Source organism: Perna viridis, chromosome 8 (assembly GCF_037379345.1).
Source record: "Perna viridis isolate PV_CMFRI_1.1 ecotype Kerala chromosome 8, ASM3737934v1, whole genome shotgun sequence".
NCBI lineage: Eukaryota > Metazoa > Mollusca > Bivalvia > Mytilida > Mytilidae > Perna > Perna viridis.
Window position 1 is genome coordinate 11,615,728 of NC_142452.1, and position 24,787 is coordinate 11,640,514.

The 24,787-nt window shown below is 32.2% G+C and overlaps 1 protein-coding gene across 5 annotated transcripts in view; it reads right to left on the reverse strand.

Annotated features, from left to right (window-relative positions):
- The window catches only part of LOC148609337 (histone-lysine N-methyltransferase SETDB1-like), a 40,473-nt gene that overhangs the window by 8,427 nt on the left and 7,259 nt on the right, over positions 1–24,787 (reverse strand). For 3 of the 5 annotated variants that reach the window (XM_088542671.1, XM_088542670.1, XM_088542672.1), the window contains exons 6-27: positions 24,351–24,615; positions 23,911–23,999; positions 23,010–23,112; positions 20,838–20,949; positions 20,503–20,584; positions 18,180–18,253; positions 17,268–17,341; positions 16,214–16,272; positions 15,146–15,266; positions 13,968–14,085; positions 11,387–11,563; positions 10,582–10,680; positions 10,063–10,134; positions 8,444–8,549; positions 7,884–8,067; positions 7,115–7,300; positions 5,556–5,677; positions 4,915–5,019; positions 4,484–4,577; positions 3,907–4,094; positions 3,100–3,162; positions 603–617 (exon numbers count right to left, since the gene is read on the reverse strand). In XM_088542671.1, coding sequence (XP_088398797.1) covers positions 603–617; positions 3,100–3,162; positions 3,907–4,094; positions 4,484–4,577; positions 4,915–5,019; positions 5,556–5,677; positions 7,115–7,300; positions 7,884–8,067; positions 8,444–8,549; positions 10,063–10,134; positions 10,582–10,680; positions 11,387–11,563; positions 13,968–14,085; positions 15,146–15,266; positions 16,214–16,272; positions 17,268–17,341; positions 18,180–18,253; positions 20,503–20,584; positions 20,838–20,949; positions 23,010–23,112; positions 23,911–23,999; positions 24,351–24,615 — 2,508 coding nt within the window. The remainder of the gene's footprint in view (positions 1–602; positions 618–3,099; positions 3,163–3,906; positions 4,095–4,483; positions 4,578–4,914; positions 5,020–5,555; positions 5,678–7,114; positions 7,301–7,883; positions 8,068–8,443; positions 8,550–10,062; positions 10,135–10,581; positions 10,681–11,386; positions 11,564–13,967; positions 14,086–15,145; positions 15,267–16,213; positions 16,273–17,267; positions 17,342–18,179; positions 18,254–20,502; positions 20,585–20,837; positions 20,950–23,009; positions 23,113–23,910; positions 24,000–24,350; positions 24,616–24,787) is intronic. The other 2 variants (XM_088542674.1, XM_088542673.1) reach the window with 1 other exon arrangement.

Here is a 24,787-nt window from a genome sequence, read left to right on the forward strand (position 1 = left end):
TTTTTGTATAAAAAATAAGTGCATATATTGAAACTTAGGATAATGAAGTATCTAGGGGTGGATATGACTTGCTTTATAGATATTTATATTTTCATAAAGTTGTATTTCACAAATAATGCCTTAGGTTTCAATGTACAGTTGGCTACAGTAATATCTTTACTGTTATTGACAATGAAATACCAACTTTACTGTGATTGACAATGAAATACCAACCATAAAAAACATTTCAAAATAATATCAATCTTCACCTGTTGACTGAAGTCTAATTTGTTATATATGCTTAATTGATAAAGATCATGTGGAAAATTGTTCCAATAAGACAGAAATAGGTTGGATTTCATTTCGAAGGTGATGAGCTCTTAAATGTACCATTATATATATGACACTTCTTTTCTGTAATGGCAGTTATATAATCTTAAAAAAAATGTATACAAAAATGTTTTAGTATCAATTGAAATTTTACATAGTTTTATATGAAATTTATTCAAGATAAAATTATCCTTTTGTAATATTTATCTTGGAGATTGGTCATGATCTGATAAAAATAAGCTCAAATAACAAATACATCGTTTCAGGTTAAGGATTGACTAACACAATCATACCCACATCTATATGAACTATTCAAAATAGAAACATTTTTATTTAAAGATATGCAGCACGACAAACCAAACAACTTTCTTGGAAAAATAAAAAATAATTCTATTATCCCAAGAGAGAAGGCTGGATAATTCATTACAGAAATTCATGAAATGGGTTTGAGCCATGTACAAACTATGTACATCAATTAACTTTGGCAAAGGACAATAGTATAATTCATGCACAGTCTCACATCTATGAGAATATCAATAAATTAAGTAGCAATTTTAATAAATTTCAGGATCAATGGTATATACATGTCAAATCCACTGAATTCACTTTAATTTCTAATTCAAATTAAAGAACAGATACACACCACGTAACCAGTCTTAGTTGTATTTTAGTTGTCACATTTTTGAGATAAAAATATATATACAGTAGACTGTATACCAAATTGGCACTTTGCAAGAGTTATCATTCTTGTTATGGATGATAAAGAGATAAATGCATGTTTTCTCAAAAATACAGATCTGTATACAAAAGGAGCTATAGTTACCTAAAATATACGGTATATGCACCTTGTATCACTTCTACCATTTGCAGTGTCTGAATTTTATATGGATGGTACTTAAAACTAATTAATTATCACTTTGTTAACCATCATGCCAATTTCTGTAAACGTATTAATTTTCGCTATTTTCGCAGTGAACAGTACATGTGAAATTTACTTTTAATACTACATAATGTTAGCCATTTTTTTGGAACCGCGAAAATTAATACCAGCGAATATGCTCACTTGGCAAAAGCCGCAAAAATTAGCAACAGTGAAAAGTAACACATTTACAATAATCACTTCTACCATTTGTGGTGTCTGAATTTTATATGGATGGTACTTAAAACTAATGAATTATCACTTTATTGACCATCATGCCAATTCACTTGAAACAATCTTAAGTTACATAACAAACTCCTCCTTTTTTAATAAAAATGGACAAATTAGTTTGGTTTAATACAATCAATGGGCATATTAGGTTGCATTCATACAAATACTGCAATGAAAAATTAAGGATTTTAGCACAAATGCACAATATGCTGTGACATGCAGTATTACTATTTTACATTTACATCCAAATATGAACAATATCAATAAAAAATTTCTTAGGTACATTTATCTAATGTATGGCTACAACTGAAATCATTGTAAACTTTTTAAACACAGTGAAACCTGTCTAAACCAAACCACTTTTGGTATAAACAGATGTCTGGCTAACCAAGATTCACTTTAAAAGTAGCACTATTTTTAAGAATCATGCAAATACTGTAAAATGGGATACAACTAAAAAAAGGCTACATATTTTTATTTTAAGTTGCCTTACAGGTCTTTTAATGAAATGAATAATAATTCATTCCAATCTGTCTGCTCTTAGGAGATATTCCACATGAAAAATCCAATAAATTCTACAGAACTTTCGTGTCATTTACAGAGTTATTAACCTTAATTTTGAATTCTACAGTACATTCTATATAATTTTTATCTCCTATGATGAGTGGGATATGAAAAGCCACATGTTACTTTCTGTTTACTATGACATTTTAAGCAAAATATCAAAAACAAAAATATGTAGGCGTTCCAACCATGAATCACATTTTGCATGATTCTTATGTAGAGTGCTGCTTAAATAGACATACAAGGACTTTCAAAAAAAGTATGGTTTAAGCAGGTTTTCTAGTAGTATTTTTATCTTGATTTATTTTGTGCCGCTCTTAAATGTCCCAATATCAAACACCAAAATACGATGTATGCAAAAATTAAGATGACCATATAAATCAGTGTATCGGTAGGTGTGGACAAAAGCAAGTTTAATGTTGCAATACCCTTGCATATTAACTGATACTGATTTTTAAAAAAATAAACTTTTAACACTCCATCATTAATTGGACTTGTAAAACCTGTACATTTTATTATTCATATCACTGAAAAAGGTAAAACGAAAACAAAAGTGAAAAAGGTTCATAAGCAAGTATTTTATGTAGGCTATCGGTAATTATCTTAAATTGCTTGGAGAACTTCATTGGCCAAAACATATAACACTCTGATAAGCCAAGGCACAGGACCGGTGTTGATTAACAACTCAAATAATCAATAACTGTGAAATTACCTTGAAAAGCTGATGTTTACAGTTAAACTGACCCTCCATTTTTTTTCAGGTAAACTGCAGCAATAAATCTGTCACTGGTAGCATTAGATTCATTTTAGTATGACAAAGGATGGTTTGATTCCACCAAGAAAAAAGTATCAAATCAAAACACTTACCATTCTGAATGCATCAAAATTAAACACAACAAAATTCAATGTCTATATTTTGATAGAAAAACACCAAAATAACCTGATGTCCAAATTTACAGACCCATCTATTTGTGTTCAATAGTTTCATTATAAACTTTCCTAGAATACCAAAACACAAGTAAAACAAAAGAAATAGACAGTTTTTTTTAGTTGCCCTCTCCATAAAAAATCCTTACCTGGTTGCCAATGACGACTCTGATGATGGAATACCTTTCTTATAATCATCACCAGAAAAATCACTGAAATAAAAGGAGACTGTACAGAACTGGATTCTAAACAAATATGACAATCACTTCATGATTTAAGTTCAAAGAATTATATTTTACCAAGTAAGATAATTAATTTTGCAAAAAATCTATTTCAGGGGCCATAACTCCTACACTGGAGAAAAAATCATTTTGAAAATCTGGGCCTATGTCTGTCTTCTAAAGGTGAACAATATAACCCACATCAGAATTTTGCTACATTCAACTGTTTTGAGTTATTTGCAAAAAAACTGTATTTTGACCCCTATCTTCTATTTTAAGTAAAACGGCCACGTTTTTCAACGTTTTAAAAATGTTAAACAATCAGTTTGTGTTGAATACCCCACAAAACAGTCTTACCAAGTTTCATTTGATTCTGAATAGTAGTTTCTGAGATGATTTTTGAAACAGTAACATCAAAAATAGCCAAAAATGTTGAAAAAGGGCAATATCTACAACATGGGTAAACAAATTTTCACCAAAATTGGACAACAGATAGATCTTATTATGCTGAACACTTTTACGCCATGACAGAATTTGGTTAAACCTAATGGTTTTGGGGATATATGCGAAAAACTGTTGTCTGACTCGTATGTTTTTTTTTTATTACTTGGAGGCCATATTTTTCGACCGATGGCCAGGTGAGCAAAAAAAATCTTTGGATAGAGAAGAGTTTAGTAAGATGTCTGTCAGAATCATTTGAGAGATAGGTATTCTGAGGGGGTATCTATAGCGTACCTATCTGAATCATTGTGTGAAAGATTGGCTCCTGCATCATCACTATCCTCTTCCTCCTCTTCCTCAGTACTTCCCTCCCCAAGACCCTCATCCATGTCTACATCACTTTCATATCCCTCCTTCTGCCTCTCTACAACTTCAATGTAATCAAGTTCTGCTAAATACTCATCCCCAAACTGCTGTCCATCCTGAAAATCAAGATATATAAGAATAAGAGATCTTAAGAAATTTTTTGCGCCTGTCCCAAGTAAAGAATTTCTAGCCTCTGTATGTCTTGTTTCTTTTTCACTTTAAGTTTATTTTTATGTTATTTGAGTATACAGGGGCAACTCTTTCGTTGTACCTGTGTATAATGATGTTTTAGGGCCAGCTGCAGCCCCCCTTGTGGTGTGAGGGTTTCCTCATCATTCATTGAAAACTAATGGGTGGCCTTAAGCTGACATTTTCATCCTGTTGGGGTTGTTATCTCTTTAACATACTCACCATACCTATTCTTGTTGTATTAATCATCAGTATAGCAGCCAGCCAAATAAGATGGGCTAAGTCAGACAGAAGAAAAATAAATAATAATAATTACCTCATTAGCACCTTGTTCTGTCAGTAATTGTCCAGCATAGATACAGATAAAGTTACCCTTGGCCAGGTCATCTAAACATCTTAAACCCCAGCCTCTGAAATATAGATGAACAATGAAACTCTCATCCTCTGAAATAAATGAACAATGTAACTCTGAACCTTTGAAATACAGATAAAAATGCAACTCTCACCTCAGAAAGTATAGACAAACAAATTAACATAACAATTGTGAAAACAGAAGAGGAAATTTCCTTTAATTTGGTATTAAACTTTACCAAACTATATACAAAGAACTATCTAATGTACAGGTAGATAATTTAACAACAATGATAATGAATTAAACTTTGGACAATTTTACCATATATTTGTACCAGAGGGTCAATAAACAGCATTTTAGTTTTCTAGAACATCAATAATTTCACAGTTACTCACTTCTGTTCTGTTTTGAACACCTGCAGTCTGACCTGTAAACCATTCTGTACCACACGATTCAAACATCGCTGATCACAGTGGCAGTTGGCATTGCACTCATATACCCTAAAAGAGTAGAAAAAATCTAAAACTATTGAATAATTCATAAAGCATAACACATCATTATTTTATTCAAGTAAAGTATTATCAAAGTAATGAAATGACCCCACCCCCCAAAAAAAAAAAAAAAAAAAAAAATTCAGTGAACCAAAAAATGTTTGTGTGTTTCAGTAAACCAAGTTTATTGGGTATTTTAGTTCACTTTTGATTTTATTACATTAAAAATGTTTGTATGAAAGTTTAGAGGGATTCATTGTATTTTTCATAAGATGAAAGTAATTTAATGGGTTTATACTTATTTCCATTTGGCAATACATAACCTATTCAATAACTTCATATTCAAACCCACATGTGATTGTTCTGAGAATGTACATCATCAAAATTAGTAGTGATCCTTGGGTGAATCTGCTAGTCCCACAGTAATTACTAAACTAGGACATGCCTAACTGATTGGTCATGGGTCATCCAACTATCATTAGCATACTATTACCAAAAGCTTATTAGCTCTCACTATCACTATAAATAAATTCAATGATACCTACCCAGTTATTAGTGGTTCTTTTAATCTCCTATATTCCAGGCCTACATTAGGGTTGGGTTTCCCTGATGAATTACAAGCACTAGCCTCCACTGTCAACTGTTGACAAGCACACTTACTCTTATCCTGAAAATTATTGATTATTCCAATTTTTAAAGGCAACCATATTACAAAATTTACATGTACAGTGGATTCCGCTTAATTGCATAGCCAATTTGCCAGTAAAAATTATGCAAATAACCGGGCTATTCTTATAACCGAAATTACGATTTAACCGGAAGTGTGAGTTCAGGTAAGACGACGATACTGTGGATCAACCAGGGATATCACTATTCAACATTTCTGATCTGGTATTTAATTGTTATAGACCTTCTCATTGTATTGTTCTTTTATCAATAAATAATAATATATATCGTGTTTGTCTTGTTTTTATTGACCTTCTTTACCTTGTGTGTATTTATAAGTAAAACCACATGTTTCTCAACTATAAATAGTCAAGTAATTTCCTGACCTTTCTATGAAAGAAAATTCCATATTTCATATTGCAGCCAGGATTCAGTGTAATATTCATCAATGTTTGCAGTTTCTGGGCTTTTGAAATGGTCTGTGCGTTTTTATTCCTCTGTTCAATCACCATTGTACACTGATAGTTGTGTATTATACGTGTCATTAACCTCGATATATTCCTATGAAGTGTGGATAGTATGGGGCACCTTAGGGTAGTTGTATTTCATTTGACATTGTACTGAATGAATGATGATATTAATTTTCAGTTGATATTTATGGCTAGTAACCCAAGCTCACTAAAAACTGTTCAGCTCATTAAAGAAAATTAAATTTACACTGATAATCATTTGTAGTCGGAAGAATTTAAATAGGGACAAAAAATACCCCAAGCCGCATCATAAGGTGAGGTTTGGCATGTCGTCAGAAGTCATTGTTCGCCTAGGTGCTTGTTTATTTTAATGTAATTAGAAATCATTTAAATTGTCTTTTATGTCCATTATGTTTTTAATCCATTATTAACACCTCCTGAGTGATGATAATCTAGTTTTTACAACAATAAATATGATTGACATATTTATGACCCGAAGGCTTAAAATAGTCTTTATCTGGATGAGGCAAAATTCTCTATGCAATAAACCAAAATGCACCTGCAAGGCTTATGCAAATAAGCGATTTTTTCCCTAATAGAATGATAGGAAATGGTTTTGTGCAGAAGAAAATTATGCTAATAACCGAAATATGCAATAAAGCGATATGCGATTAAGTGGAGTCGACTGTATATACTTTCATAAACTAATACATGTACCAGTTCTATATATACAAGTTTGCCTTGACTCAGTTCTAATATTCCACTGTTACATTATTTAACTTCAAACTGGACTATTGTGCCAACAAATTCCCTCATCAGTTTATACATTCTTTAGACTCATCAGTTTACTGGTTGATTTACCAAGTATTTCTCACAGAGCTCTCATTGTAGAAGCTAAATTTTATAGATTGAAGTCTAATAAAATGCCTGAATATTTGACAAATAACTAAAATACTAACAAATCTTACCCTACAGTTATCTGTACAGTCACAACAAACCATAAACTGAGGATCTAGATTGAGGTTAACTCCCTTGGCAGGTAATCTAACATTAGAATATTCTACATAGTCAGGATACTGTCTGTCTATACCATTAACACACTGTATAGGGACTAATTCTTTACCATAGGACAGGTCCTTTATATCACAGAAAGTCTGTAATAAACAATAGTATACAGGAACATTACAGTGAAAGATACTATTAACATATTAATTCAATAGTTAACAGGTTATTGTTAAGAAATAAGTGCCAAAAATTGAGCTAGCATCATTGATTTTTTACCAGTATGAAATGGTTATAATTTTTTGAAAACTGTGTAAATCAATACCCATGAACTTCATTTTATAGAATCTGCATATATCAGAAGCTTCAAAACTTAATATGTTCACTGCATATCACACAAATATATGTATTTTTATAGTACAAAAAGTATTTACCTACAGTCATTACCTTTATCACTATGGATGTCATTTTTTGTAAAGAGTTCTTGGGCCAATGTGTGTCAGTAATATCGACTCATTATTTTAGCATTATTTTTGTTTTTCATCTATATTAGATATTGTTCACTGGGTCCTTAATTTCATGAATCCAGATTATCCATGTAAGCCACAAAATTCATACTAAAACCAAATAATAATGAAACCACAGTATTGGAAGGAGAATGTCTTAAGGAGTAAAGAATATGCTTCACCTTTGCACTGGAACATCTATACAAAAAGCATTGTTATACACACTTACCTTAACAGGAACAAACTCTGTATGTACATGTAGTACAGGATCATAGCAGAACAAGTCGACATACATAGAACTAGCTGTTAACATCAAGTACTTGTCTAACTCCTGCATGTTACGTAGACGTCTACTACAGGGAGCTCTGTATGCCACCATTCTTCTACCACCAGGCTTTACCTTACATACATGTCTACAACATGAAACCAGAAAGTCCAAAAGATGAAAAAAATGCTTAAGAAATCATTGCAATGTTGTTTGTGAATAATATTTAACAACTGCATATAATTTCATTTTGGATGTAATGTTTTTTTCTGATTGGTTGACATTTTTTTGTTTATCATTTCAAAGACATAATCTTAATGTGTGATTGTGACATAAATAAAAGATTTCAATTGTTTAAAAACTTGTGCAAAATGTGGATATAATTCATCCAGTTAACTAATATTTCACTGTTTTTTTTTTTTTTTTGTTCTTCCTAAACATACAATTATTCATAATTTCACTTTTAAGCAATGAGAAAACAAAATAAATATTTACACATTACATAGTTTTAGTAGTATACTGACCTTTCCCAACCACACAGTAGAGGTATCAGTAATGGATTAGTTCCCCTGTATTTAACTGGGTCATCATCTACATCCTTCAGACATGATGCACAGCAGCTATGGGGCTCTGAAAATAGACATAATAAACAAAAGCTATCTAAATAGCTGTAAATAGAGGCATATATATATTAAATATAAACATGACTGCAATACATATCAAAATCATGAACTTCTTTGTCAGTTGCAAATCTATAAATGTCAACAGATACAAAGACAACAATTTTACATAATAACCTGGTATCCATAATTATAGACATCACAAATAAAATCCAGACCTTAAATGTTCCAGAGATTTAAAAAATGTCTCATCTTGAACGTCATTTAAATTCAAAGGAGAAGAAGGAGACCAGGCCAAATTTTTTCAGGTGATGGAAATCTCCACTGTAGAAACTCAGATGTTGTTTACAGGGTTTATTGCGCTATCACAATACTGACATAGAAGAAACAGATACTATGTAGTAGGAGCATGTGCCGAAGCCACTTTTCCACATTATAAAAGGCAAATCATGTAATAAATTATAAGCCCATACCAATTCATTTTAATTCCAAATATCATAATATAAAGCATTCTAAGATTAGTTGGGACAGAAAGTTGAAAAAAAGAAGATCTTATTTTCAAAAGAACCAGAGAATCATTTTATAGTAAGAATTGCAATTTATCTAACAAGAAGGTTTAAATGTCAAAAAGTGAATATTTAGATTTGCCAGTTTTTATTATAAAAAATTTAACAAAGTTAAAGATCAGACATTTTTTTGTATCTCAGGAATGTCTAAGGTCTGGATTTTATTTATAGGTATAAAACCATGGATACTAGGTTATAACATCTAATTGCTTTTTTTTTTTTTTTTTTTTCGTGTACACTGGCATTTTCTTCATTGCAACTGTTTGAATTTGGGATAAATATAATGGGATAAACATATGGATGAAAATACTCACAAAAAATCACTTTTTTCATCAATTTAGTTTAACATAATAAAGGTGTATAATTTAAGTGACTTCTCTTAGAAACAAATTCTAAATCAGAAATGGTCTAAAAATGATGACTGCCTTGTACCACCATAAAACGCATAAATCAATAAAAGGGAGAACCTAAAACACATACCTACATCCCTGAAATATCATGTAATGATTTGCCTCAGTACTAGGTGTACTTGACAAAAAATAAAAAAAAACTTAAATCTGTATATACCTACATACTGTGTTATCAAGTCAGAAAAAACAAATCCAAACAAAGATTGTTTTAAATGGAGACTTGATATAATCAAAACAAATATGAATTAAATTGTACAATATAACCAACAATATTATGAAATCATTGGAATATATATACTATGATGTGGCATATACAAACATGTTAAGTTATCAACTTAGACGGAGAAAAGTATTGGTTCTTGCTAGGATGTGGTATCTTTGTACCTTTTTGTAACCAAATCAAAATATGATGCTATTGCTCAATATCTTAACAGAAGACATACGAAATATCGCAGAACTCAACCCCAATGACTATAAACTTGTATGATCTTTGACATACAAATCACCCTCCTTTAAATTTCACTTTAAAAGGGAGCAATAAACATACTCATCTGTGTTTTCTGTCTTTCTTTGAGAGGAACTAAAGATTCTACTCTTTCTCCCAATGATTCTTCTTCCACTGTTAATGTAAAGTAAAATGTAATGATTCTTCTTCTACTGTTAATGTAAAGTAAAATGTAATGATTCTTCTTCTACTGTTAATGTAAAGTAAAATGTAATGATTCTTCTTCCACTGTTAATGTAAAGTAAAAATGTAATGATTCTTCTTCCACTGTTAATGTAAAGTAAAGTGTAATAAACTACATGCACCATCAATTAGATAATGACAACTGATAAAAGAATACTTTCTTCCACATTTAGAAATCATTTAAAAGTTTACACTTCCTTCAATACTATACAGGAAATAAAGAAAAAAACGAATCTAAAAGAAAACATAAAACACACTATAATAAAACATATACATTTTCAATTTAGCCATTTCCACAAAGGGTGTACTAACATACATGTACATGTATGTCAGCTGAGTCAACTTTGTGTGAAAATTAAAAGATGGAAGTGTACCTACCAATATCAGCAGTGTCAGCTGTTTTTGACAGCCTCTCTTGGAGTAGACTAGCCATGTCTTTTCCAGCTTTGTTACTGCTTATACTACTGGCTACATACTCTATAAATTAGTTTTGAATTGTTTTAACTGCCTGTTTAAAGGGCATTTCTTATACTATGAAAGTACTATAGTTCGTTGTTTTCGTGAGTAGGCCCAACCACAAAATTTGGTTCCTAACAAAAAGAAGAATTCCATTGATGTGTATACTGAAAACCTCAAAACAATAAATTCAAGATTCCACAAACTTGTATTTTTTCCATAATCCAAGACATTTGGTATCCAGGAATTAAAGTATTTTCACAGTAAATAGCATGGGTAGCCGTATTTCCATCACTTAAAGTAATGCTAAAGGATTTTAGAAAAGACACATGACTGTTAATCAATTGTTTCTTCATAAATCAGTCAATTTATATGTAGTTATGCACACATACACTATTATTTAGGAGCTTTGTCTTCTTGTACAATGGTAAGTTTGTCATGAAGAACTGATACATGCATGTGAACTAATCTTTCCTGACTGAAGAAGGAATCATTAAGAAATAACTGTTCATACAATGTTTTATTGTTTTGTTAATAATAATGATACACTAACATTTTGGTTTACAGCTTAATATGAAACTCTGTTCAGTAAAATTAATCACAATGATATATCAATAAAAGTGAAAACAAAAACTACACATACATCACAGAGACCAAATCAGACCAAAACCCTATAGCACAGTACCCCTATTCAACACATCACAATATATTTCAGTGAAGTAAATACCTTTAGCTCTGTTACTTTCACCTTTGACAGGATTTCTCCTTTGTTGTTTGACCCAGGGAGCTTGCCATGGTCCACCACTTTCCTCTGATGATGACTTAGCACTTCCTTGGGCTGTACTCTTTCTAGCTACAGCTCTCTTTTTAGGTTCTTCTTGACTAGATGATCCCTGTAATCTTACTGAAAGACAAAAGCAAGAATCAAAGTTACTCAAAAATAAAGAGAGAGAAAAACAAAGCAAGAAAACAGAGAGACAGAACATATAACATACACAAACAAAAAAAGTAAACAGAAAATTGAAAGTAAATGAGCAATCTGCACCAAAAACCGATAGAAACAACTACTGGGTAAGTTTTATTGTTTGTGGGGTACCAATTTTTGTGGTTTTCATGGTAGGGCTTAAACACAAATTTAAGAATCCAACAAAATATTAACCACAGGCCATATGTTTAGAGGCAATGACCTACAACACAGTACTTGAGACATACATATTTCTGAAGGATGTTTACCAGCTTGTTCAATCTGAATTGATCTAATAAAATGACCATGCATACTTCAAAAATTGATGTATATTCCATCAAAGACATACTTGTGTAAAAAATTTTCATATTTATATTTGTGTAAAGCAGCTGCAAAATATCATTTGTGAAGGATAACTAACTTCCGTAGTAAGAAAGGATGTTCATTTTATGACAAGACAAGACAAATATTTTTTTATGAAAGTCTCACCATAAATTCATAAAACATCACAATATAACAACAGTTAATATCATTAATCAATGCCTTTAAAAATATGTGCATTTATATATATATGTGTGTGTGTGTGTGTGTGTGTGTGTATATATATATATCAAAATATAAACTTATAATCATCACTTGTCTTATGTCATTAAAATAATCATTAAAAGACTGAACTCTATTAAAAGTGTCTTCTTATATATGGGAGTATAATGGCCAATGTTTCTCATCTTCAATATTATTGTTACTTCTACATGTATCCTTAAAACAAAGTTTATTTCACATAAAATACCTTCATACCAGTCTCTATTCATAATGGAACAATGCTGCGGCAAAATTTAGAAAAAACCACTTCTGTACCAAGCAAAAATTCCACATTTTAAATTTTTTTCTGCACCTAATTTATGTTTAAAAATTCTACATGTTTGCAGTTTACTGTGATAATTTAGATCTAAATCATGATGCAATTATTTTTAAGGATATTAAGATTTATACCTTCAAGCTATATATAGACCTTTTATTAAAGTCAGTATTACATATGTGGTTAACATTCAAATCTCTAAATTTACCATGGACTCTAAAGTTCCATTTTTTATTTGATTGATACAATGTCTGTTGGCCCACTGACAAACTTTCTTATTCAATCTGTCATTACACATTTTTGTAAATCATGACCACATTCTAAAAATGCATGACCATTGTTTCTCTATACAAGGCTACCATGCCTATATCACAATATAATGCAAGATTTGGGGTATATTTACCAACCGATTTAAAGAAACACATTGCTATATTTTGCACTACATCACTACATGAAAATTCTCTGGAGCCCAAAACTGATGCACCATATTCAATGACAGACACCACCATAGTATCAAAAAGTTTTGTAAAAATAGAAGTCAAAACCACCATTTTATGTTCATTTTATGCCAATTGAATTAAATTGTACTAAAATGTCTGCCACGGCAAGTTATAGGGTGGCCTGGCTTCTACATGTATTTAAAGGCCTTTAACTATCACTGAGTAACATCAGAAGATGTTTTAGTAAAGTCTAAGATTGGGTTACTATTTCAAAAGAGCTTGTACAGCTAGCCAGCTTTTCTTTGTTGACTGTGTTATTAAAAAAAAACCAGTTGTAATCATAAATATGTGTAGTAATTCACTCAGTGTTTATTAAAACAACTATTAAAAGTAACTGAAATTTGCTTTTATTTAAAAAATGTTGAAACTACCCAGTATTTTTTATCAGGTTTTTCAGCAGTAATCACAAAATACTACATTGTAGATGAACACTTCACCTTTCTGGACAGCTAAAAAATCCCAAAAAGACAAAAAGCAACACTTTCAATTTTTTTTTCAAAAGGGAAATCCACAAACCAACACTTCTTACATTTTCTCACTCAAATTGTAGCCAGTCTTGAATATAATTTTTCAATATATTTACTATATGGCTATATAATTTTTTGCTCAAATTAGCTAGTCCTTCCAAAAAATAGCCAGTCACAGGCTGGTGGGCAGGTTACTATTTCTAACTCTGTTACATGGGTGCTGTCATCAAACATTGTGTGTATAATTAGACGGGTACCGTCAACAAACATTGTATTTTTTATTTAGATGGGTACTGTATTTTTATTTTGATGGGTATTTGAAGATTACAAAGGTTTTATTCTAATTATCAAAGTTTCATCAAAGGTTAACTTGATTTTCGATCATGGAAGAAGCAATTTTAAGCATCTTTTTTTCTCTGCAAAATTTTATTTGCCCACATGTTTTCTTTAACACTTTTAGAATACCTTAGGCATTGAATTGTCAACCAGCCTTTGCTCATATTTACTACATACTATACCTTGAGATTTATCTTCATTAGATATGCCTCTGGTATACTCTACCACAGGTTTCTGTTTAGAACTGTCTAGATTGTGTCTCTTTACTTTGCCAGCCATTTTATTCTGTGCCTGATTGGCCTATAAATAGAACACCACTTTACCTAAAGTACATTTTAATGTCTTGTATAACATGATTTCTTTGTAATTCTATATGTATAACTAGTTTTTGTATATATTTCTTTTCATTACATGAAGTATCAAAATCTGCATTGATATATTTGCATTGGATAAGTTTCATAAAAAGGTACTTTCAACAACCATAAATAAAATATTCAGACCATTCAATGGTAGGGAGAATTTACAATGTGCTTCATTGAAGGGCCTGTCTTAGCTCTTTACATAAACAAAAAAAAAACAGAAAATAAAGAAAAAACAATGAAACTACTATAACTGTCCAAAAAAAACTACCTTCCATTTCGTATGGATCTATTTTAAGAACAATTTATCTACACTTATGGATTGACTGTTTCACTTTTTGATGTTTCCTGGGTGTGTAATAGCATTGACCGGTCACACATGAAGCACCACTATAAATAGTTAAAAGACTAACGAAACATCAAATGTAAAGGTGATTATCCAATAAGATAAGCATATTTAGTGATATGCACAATAAATGTAATCACTGTTAATTATAAACTATAAATAAACTGTGAGCAGTGCTTACTACAAAATATACACTCCACTCCCCCATGTCCGGGAATTACAAAGGATATGTTTTGCTATGTAAGACCTAAAAATATGTCCAGGTCAAAACCTAGAATAAGAGGGGCATATCTTCAAGATCTAGTAAACATTTTGTGAAAGTTTCATTACAATCTTTTCAGTGATGTAGGAAAAGTTGCAGATTAGAGGAGGCTACCTCTCTGTGTAATGGAAGTACAGAGGGAAGTATGGACATACGTATCCCTGTATATTATCTAATTTGCAAATGGGGATATAAAAAAAATCATTGGAAGTTATATCATGAAACCATAAAATTGGAATTGATATATACAACACTGAAAACCTGTTGTATTTGTCACATTAACATCAACTTTCCAAAGCAGAAAACAGAGGCTCTAGACAAGTGGACCTTCTACAAAACTTACCAGAGCAGAAAACAAAGGCTCAAGACAAGTGGACCCTCTACAAAACTTACCAGAGCAGAAAACAGAGGCTCTAGACGAGTGGACCCTCTATAGATCAACTCCTCTCTTTTGTCAGCAAGGAAAAACATCTTCACTAAGCTAGCATCAACTTCTTTTACTTTAGCTGTCCACCTATTCCAAAATAAATGTCAGGGGGTAACTTGGTTTCATCACATGTAAAGGATCACAATATCATTTAAACAGTATTCAAGACAAGTATAAGATACATACATCCATAAAAAGTTCTGTGTGTAAGTAGTAAAGACAAGTTTACTCATCATCAGCTCAAAGTTCAAAATGAGAACAAACTCAAACTACTAGCAACACTTTTTTAAAAAAATAACATTAAAAATAGCAAAAAAAAAATGTCGAGCAAAGGCAATAACTCAAACATGGCTGAAAAGATTTACATGAAAATTATACCACTGATAGAGCTCATCATGCTTAACACTTTTATTCATGTCAGAATTGGGCTATACCTAAAAGCTTTGTCAAAAACTTTTGTCTGACCCCTATGTTCTATTTTTAGTAATGACAGCCAAGTTTTTTCGATGGATCAAAATCCCCATATCAGTTCTATACAGAACATCCTAAGGAACATTCATACTAAGTTTGGTTCTAGTTGATCAAGTAGTGTCTGAGGAGAAGAATTTTGAAAAATATTTATGGACAACAGAAACAATAATCACAAACACAAATTGATGGCAATAGCTCACATGGCCATTCAGAACTATAATTATATGTTGCATTTACAATAAAAGCATTTGGAAATATTAAAACGATGAATCTAAGACTCCTTCAAGCAACTATATTTAAGACATTTTTTGCTTTTTTTTTTTTATTTCATTATTTGCATTGATCACTGCTGCAAGAGAAATATCTACAATTGTTTGTATCAATGGCAAACTTTTACTTCCAGTTTTATCAAATATGCAAAATGCATGTATCCAGACCAAATTTGTGATAATATATTTTAGAATAAGTAATCTGTAAAAGTTACTATGATCACTAAACATCATTAGCCTTCCATAATATTTGGGGGCAGTGCCTTATCCAGCATATAAGTCCAGTGTACATACCATTTACCATTCCATTCTGTTTTGACCAGCTGGTTCTTATGTAACCTCACCATTGGTCTCTACAAAATACATGTTTTTACCTTTAGCTTAAACAAATGCAACAATCTGTAAATGAAACAGATAGGCTAAATTACAACAGGACAAGCAGTGATTTTGTAAATGGGTCATTTCAATGATATTCTGAATTTTTGTGGACCATCATTTAACATTCTTTGAGAAAACAATCTGTATTTAATGTGACATTTTCAACTGGAATGTGGTATCACCACACTGGTTTGTAGTAAGGCTCCCTCTAATCATAATCACAAGGATAAGTGAACAAAATTTCAATTCTGAAAAAAAAAAAATTATTACAGTAAATGAAGAAAACAAACTCAACTGATAACTGAATTATCACAATATTATACATGATAAACTTACTTAACCTTAACTGAGGCAGAGTTATCCCCCTTCTCTCCCTTGATCATCTAGCCATGAACTGAGAGACCTTTCAATATAAACTTTTTCTTCTAAGGCCATTTTTGATAAACATAAATAATTAGGGTTTATAATATTATAACATTATAATTAAATTATAATTAAATTATATTAAAATTGTATCCAGAAAGTGATAGATATGCTTTTCACATTGTTCATAGCCAACAAATGATGAGAGAAAATATTTATTTTTTTTTATCATTGACACAGCAATCAGAGAGATAATGTGACAACCTTAAGAGGAATGAGGGGGGGTCTGAGAAATATCTAATAATTTTAGTTGGCCTAAAAGGTTCTAGATCAGAAGTTCCTTACCATACTAGTCCTTTTTAAATGTAGGAAAATGTTGTAAACATTTGTGACTATGTAATACTAGACGTACCTCTGGATACTGTTTGTGACTATGTAATACTAGACGTACCTCTGGATACTGTTTGTGACTATGTAATACTAGACGTACCTCTGGATACTGTTTGTGACTATGTAATACTAGACGTACCTCTGGATACTGTTTGTGACTATGTAATACTAGACGTACCTCTGGATACTGTTTGTGACTATGTAATACTAGACGTACCTCTGGATACTGTTTAAGGTATTCTTTAATGAACTCCTGTGAATCTTGGTGGACATCTTCCCACACTCTAATACCTGAAATGCAAATAAGAGTTGGGTTTTTATATTTTTTTTTTTACAAAATTAAATGAATGCCTTTTACATGTAAAATGTTTCAATGAACCTCATGAATGAAGCCAAAATTTGAACCCATTGAAAATTTCTTGCTAGTCATGGTATTTACTTTGGTCCACAACATGAAAATTTCGTGCTTGTAAAGGTACTTACTTTGGTCCACAACATCAGAGTCCAGTCAAGGTACTTCCTTTGGTCCACAACATCAGTGTCCTGTCAAGTTACTTCCTTTGGTCCACAACATCAGTGTCCTGTCAAGGTGCTTACTTTGGTTCACAACATCAGTGTCCTGTCAAGGTACTTACCTAGGTCCACCACATCAGTGACCTGATGAGGTACTTTCTTCGGTCTATAACATCAATGTCCTGTCAAGGTACGTCCTTTGGTCCACAACATCAGTGTCCTGTCAAGATACTTACTTAGGTCCACAACATCAGTGTGTAGTCAAAGTACTTACTTAGGTCCACCACATCAGTGACCTGTCAAGGTACTTACTAAGGTCCACGACATCAGTGACCTGTCAAGGTACTTACTTAGGTCCACCACATCAGTGACCTGTCAAGATACTTACTTAGGTCCACAACATTAGTGTCCTGTCAAGGTAATTACTTTGGTCCACCACATCAGAGACCTGTCAAGGTACTTACTTTGGTCCACCACATCAGTGTCCTGTCAAGGTGCTTACTTTGGTTCACAACATCAGTGTCCTGTCAAGGCACTTACTTAGGACTATAACATCAGTGTCCTGTCAAGATACTTACTTTGGTCCACAACATCAGTGACCTGTTAAGCTACTTACTTTGGTCTACAACTTTATGAATTTCCTCTCTTGTAGAATACTGGGCATAGCCATCATCAAAGAAAACCAGATATCTGTAAAAAAAAATCACAATAATATTTGTCAGCACAGTCCAATACACTACAAATGACTAACAGATTTTTTTTATATAAATTAACCATTATCCACTCAGTAATGACAAGGTAAAAACAGAAGTGATTTGACAAATATCAGTATTTTCCCTACTTTTTTGCATTTGATTGGGTGATAAAATATTAGCATGCATATGCATAATTTCATTATCTCCAATAAATAAGTCAAATAACAATGGACATATAGTGAAAACTCCTATTTGATATGATATCTTCTCCAATTTTTAATCAATTTTCACACCTCCTGACCAATGTGGAAAAAATGATTAATTGACTGATTGTTGGGTTTTAATGTCCTAGCAGCAATATTTCAGCTATATTCAGGCGATGAACATGAAATGGATGATAAAACGAACATGAGACAATGATGATGAAATGAAAAAAAGGATGGAACACAAGGATAATAGTGTTTGACAAATTTTGATTGCCACTAGCAAATGGGAGGGATGGGTAGGGTTGGGCAATTTAGCCTCCTGTGGCAGAGGGCAAAGGTTTCTACTCCTATCGAATACCACAGAAGGGTTCTTTAACGTGTGCGGAACGTGGCATCTTTCCCAACACGGTGCACCACTATGGTTTGCTGTCAGGTTTTCCGTATTGTAGCCTGACAACCCCAGCATGTAAGACACCAGGGGTACCCCATTCCACCATCTGGGGCACACAACCCAGTTGCTCTGTGGGCAGAGCACCCTAGACCACGGCTAGGGTTCTGAGCACTATTTAATCACCTTTTACGACAAGCTTAGCGCTGCTACAGGCCTATTCTTTTGATACCCGGACCCGTAGGGGCCCAATGTGGGAAAAATACTTCTCATCTCTGAGATATTTGAGTTCTCAAGAGCTGAATGATTGAAATACAAAGAGTCGGTTGGTTGTTGTGTGATTGTGTTGAATTGTCTAAATCTAATTGGCTGAAAGTGATGTTGTGATGTTTCTTATGTCGTTCTCCCATCATAACTAGTAACATTACAGACATTGGGTGTTTCATCAATAATACAAAAGATTTTCCATTGAATGTTTGCATGGTAACATACCTATATTGATTACTGTCATATTGGGTGTTTCAGCAATAATACCAAAGGTTTCCACGGTAACATACCGGTAACTGATTCCTGTCATTGGGTGTTTCAGTTATAATAATAGATAAATGTTTCCATTGTAACATACCTGTACTGATTCCTGCCATTGGGTGTTTCAACAAATAATACTAGATAAAGGTTTCCATGGTAACATACCTATACTGTTCCCTGCCATTGGGTGTTTCAGCAAATATTACCAGATTAAGGTTTCCATGGTGACATACCTGTACTGATTCCTGCCATTGGGTGTTTCAGCAAAAAATAATACCAGATAAAGGTTTCCATGGTAACATAACTGTACTGGTTCCTGCCATTGGAAGTTTCAGCAATAATACCAGATAAAGGTTTCCATGGTAACAAACCTGTAACTGATTCCTGCCATTGGCTGTTTCAGCAATAATACCAGATAAAGGTTTCCATGGTAACATTCCTCTACTGATTCTTGCCATTACGTGTTTTAGTAATAATACTAGAGAAAGGTTTCCATGGTAACATACCTGTACTGATTCCTGCCATTGTGTGTTTCACCAAAAATACCAGTTAAAGGTTTCCATGGTGACATACCTGTACTGATTCCTGCCATTGGGTGTTTCAGCAAAAAATAATACAAGATAAAGGTTTCCATTGTAACTTACCTGTATTGATTCCTGCCATTAGGGGTTTCAGCAATAATACCAGATAAAGGTTTCCATGGTAACATTCTTCTATTGATTCTTGCCATTACATGTTTTAGTTATAATACCAGAGAAAGGTTTCCATGGTAACATACCTGTACTGATTCCTGCCATTGTGTGTTTTACCAAAAATACCAGTTAAAGGTTTCCATGGTGACATACCTGTACTGATTCCTGCCATTGGGTGTTTCAGCAAAAAATAATACAAGATAAAGGTTTCCATTGTAACTTACCTGTACTTGTTCCTGCCATTGGGTGCTTCAGCAATAATACCAGATAAAGGTTTCCACGGTAACATACCTGTACTAGTTCCTGCCATTGGGTGTTTCAGCAAAAAATAATACCAGATAAAGGTTTCCATGGTAACATACCTGTACTGTTCCCTGCCATTGGGTGTTTCAGCAAATAATACCAGATTAAGGTTTCCATGGTAACATACCTGTACTGATTCCTGCCATTGGGTGTTTCAGCAATAATACCAGCATACAACGAGGCTGTAGATTCCTCATCTCTATACAATGCTGAGTAATGAAAAATCATGAATATATCTTAATATGTGATTCTTTATTTCAACTCTTGTACATAGATTTACCCATAAAACCTTAATTGAATTCAGTGACCAATAGACAGCAATATATTTGGATTTTTTAAATTATAAAAATAAAAACTGTTTGAATGCATTTTAAAAAAAATGCTTATCTTACGATAGTCAACAATTTAAAAAAAAATAAAATCTTATAAATCAAGGGTAAAAAATAAGTGTATATATCATACCAATGATTCTGGATCCAACAGCTACACTGATACATATGTGTTCTCTAAAGGCAATCTCTCTGGCAGTCAAAGTCTTCCTCCCTTTACCATCAAACTTTATCACATATTTCCTCTAAAGTTACAATAAGCAAGATATGTGTGTTAAACTGTCACAAAGTAACCAATCTAAGTAAAGACAAAAAGACTATTAGAAACAACTAATCAGAAACAAGATATTCACCACCTGGGAACAAAGACCACGAAAACAGATAAAAGATTAAAAACAACATGAATTAACTGAAGAATACACACAGATACTAGAAAAATGTGCTTAAAAAATCTATACCCCCTGCTCCCCCAAAAAATGACCACATACACAGAAATCTCAATTGTAGGCTACGTACAAAACTGAAAAAAAAGAGATTAGAGGATTAAAAGTGTCAATGAAATTTTGATATTTTTTACCCTAGTTGGGTCATTGTCTTGTTGACATATTTTCAAAATCCATTCTTGTAATATTCAAAGTGCTATGAACTTGTAACCTTTGAAGTATTTATGGTTCAGTGAATGTCCTCAGTGGCTTCATGGTTTCTTGCTCATAACAGAAATTTTAAATTAATTAAATGTTATACAAAGCTGTAATCTGTATATAGAAATATCTATACATCACCAAACATCTACTCATTTCTTCCAATGGGTGCTGAGAAATCTGAGACGGAAAATTTCCCAATACCTCATATGTAAAAATTCTAAGTCACTCAGAAGATATGATGAAATTTATATACCGGTAATCATTCATTCTAATATGTCTGCTCTAGGAGATAATTCACATTGAAAATTAAATAGTTTCTTTTGTGTTTCATGGTCATTTACAAAGTTATCTCCCTTAACTTTGAATTCTATAATATACTTTTTATATTTTATATCTCCTATGAACAAGGGTCATATGAGAAGCCACCTGTTAATTTCTGTTGACTACAAACTATAAAAAATATCAAAAATAAAAATATGTAGCCTTCACCATGAAACCACATTTTGAAGATGGAGTAGTACTTGACAGGTTATATAGGCAGGTACCTAGGTCCCCTTGGGCCTGGTGCTGACAAATACAGGGGATTTTTTTCATCAGCAGTAGTAACAATCTTTTATATATCTATATCAAAAAATGAAGCTAAAAAACATGTATATTATTCAAAAAAGAAAAACCTACAACTAATCTTGTAAAATATGGAGCTTATGAGACATTAACTGATTATAAGCCAAGTTGTGGGGCAATAAATTATGCACATCAAAAATCAAAGCCAACAAAAGGTGAAATGGCAAACATTAAATACTAGAGAACTTGTTATATACTTGTGCTAAATACCTCACTTAATTTGTAGTACCAAATAAATGTGCACATTTTGAATAAAATTTTTTAAACTGACGTCATGAAATCACAAAAAGGGTATGACAAGTGTTAAAATAAATCATAACTCCAAAAATCCAAAACAGAGTTACAAATGGAATTGCACTGAAATCAATATCTTAAATCTCTCTTCAAATATAGTACATGTGCTAAACAGTTACGCACAGTTTTTTTTAAAAAATCTTAAGTTATCATCAGAATATCAAAAAAAGGTGAACAGACAGACAAACACATATATGTCAATTAAAAATGGAAGATATCAAATTATACTATTCTAACACTTATCGTTGAGTATAAAAAAAAAAAGAGATAAAACATGTACTTAAAGTCAGCCATGATATGGATCTTCAAAAAGGTCCAAGAATTAAATAAAGTAATAATTTTGTTTATTATGATGATCCCAAATTAAGTTTCCTGGATACACGCCGGTGGAGCCAGTTATAAGCTATCTACAACAATCTAACAAATATTGATAACAAATAATTTCTAAATACAATTCAGTTATTTTACTATGTATTCTAATGTAACTGTCAATACATCAGTGGAAATGGCAATGTAACTGTCAATACATCAGTGGAAATGGTAATAAAAATCTAGAAATACTCTTTGTAATAGAAAAAAATGGAGTCTCTAAATTGAGGAACAAACCACGAAAATGATGATATCCAGTAATATATAATATTACAACAACTGTTGTATTAAAATGATTTTTTAGTCACCAAAACTACCAAGTAATTTTAGTACTCTTTTAAACAGTATATAAACTATTGGAAAAAAATATTTACCTCTAAAACAGGACACTGTTTATTTTGTATGGATTCTATAGATCCTCTGTACCATACTTCATTTGCCTTCTTACCAAATAACTTTGATCCAACTGCCAAACCTCTGTTGATAAAAATCAATATTTGCAAATGTAAACATAGGCTTCTGTACGTCTTGTTTTTTTTTTTTTTCACCTTTAATTTACTTTTATGTTACTTGAGTATATATTGGTAACTCTTTCGCTGTACATGTGTATTATGATCTTTTGGGGCCAGCTGCAGCCTGCCCTCAGATATGAGGATTTCCTCATCTTTCATTGAAGACCAATGAGTGGCCTTAGGCTGAAATTTTCATCCAGGTGGTATTTTCATCTCTTTGACATATTTACTATACCTATTCTCTTTTTATTGACACAAAACAAACCAATTTGTCAAATTTCATATTGAAAAGTACCCATACTAGAATGTCCTAAGACTACCAGGTGTTCAGGTTAACCAAACATGACCAAGGTTCAAACCACATATGAACAGAATTTGGAGGGATTAGTTAAAGGATCTGATTACGACAAGTTTTCAGCATATTCAATATTTAGCCTGAGTTCATTGTATCTCCATCAGTTGTATGGAAGCTGTAGCTATACTCACTAACACAATAAACCTAGACATTCTGTAAAGATACTAGTTCCATGTGGAGTAATTTAATGTCTTATATCATATGAAAATACATCCATATTTACTATTTTGTAAAAATACATTTCATGTTTAAGGAGGACAAACTGGTTCAATGTTATATGATTATTTTTCTGTCCCTACATTGGAATCATCAATTTTTCAAAGGTATTTTTCTAATGGTAGATTCAAGGAATTGACATTTTTGTGCTAACTCTCCTCAACATTACTATGCCCTAAAAAGAGTACTCACTCTGTGTATGGTAAATATGCCTCTAATGTCTGAGAGAGTGTCAGATTTCCATACTTAGGCTGTGTGTAAGGTCTTGATACATCTAATCCCTGTAACATATATTGCATAAGATGATTTACTGTATTTAATTTTAATATAAATAATATCCTTGTTTTAATGAGGAGTTCATATTACCTTACTTTTGATTGTGTTTCATCCAAGATAAATAAATCTATTAGGTCAACCACTTTTGGAGCATTTAAAATTCATTACCTTTCAGAAATCCTATGACAAGACTGCAAGTAAATCTGTTAGCATTAAGTTACCAGTCTATACCACATGATTTATTATGTGATTAATTACCTGATAATAGCTACCTTTCATGTGAATCCACACATATAAGCTTGACCTAGATCCTCTACAATAATTTGATACAGAATGATTACATAAAGAGAACATACCGTGCCATGATGAGGGGGAGATGTCATTTGTGTTGTTCCTGTATACTGTATCTGTTGTTGACTTTGTTGTTGTTCTTTTCCAGAAGGAAGAGATGAGAGTGAAATCATACCATGACCTCCTTGAGCCTTATTAATGGTAGCGGTCAAAGCAGCCCTAAGGTTCTCTAGCTTGGTTTTTGGTAGCTCTGGTGTAGACTGGGTCACTGAAGTTGTTGTTGCTTGTATAGCTGTGCTCTGATGGGCTGGAACCTTTAATATTATTGTCCTGCAAAAAATATGGGAGAAGGATGTATAATTAAAAGACAGACATTTTCTATCCTTCTAACAGTAACATATTCAAATAGACCAAACACAAACATTAAACTGTCACTATTTGTCAAACATGATTTTGAGGCTACAATTACAAAAAAAAATTCTAATTATTGAAAGTAAAAACT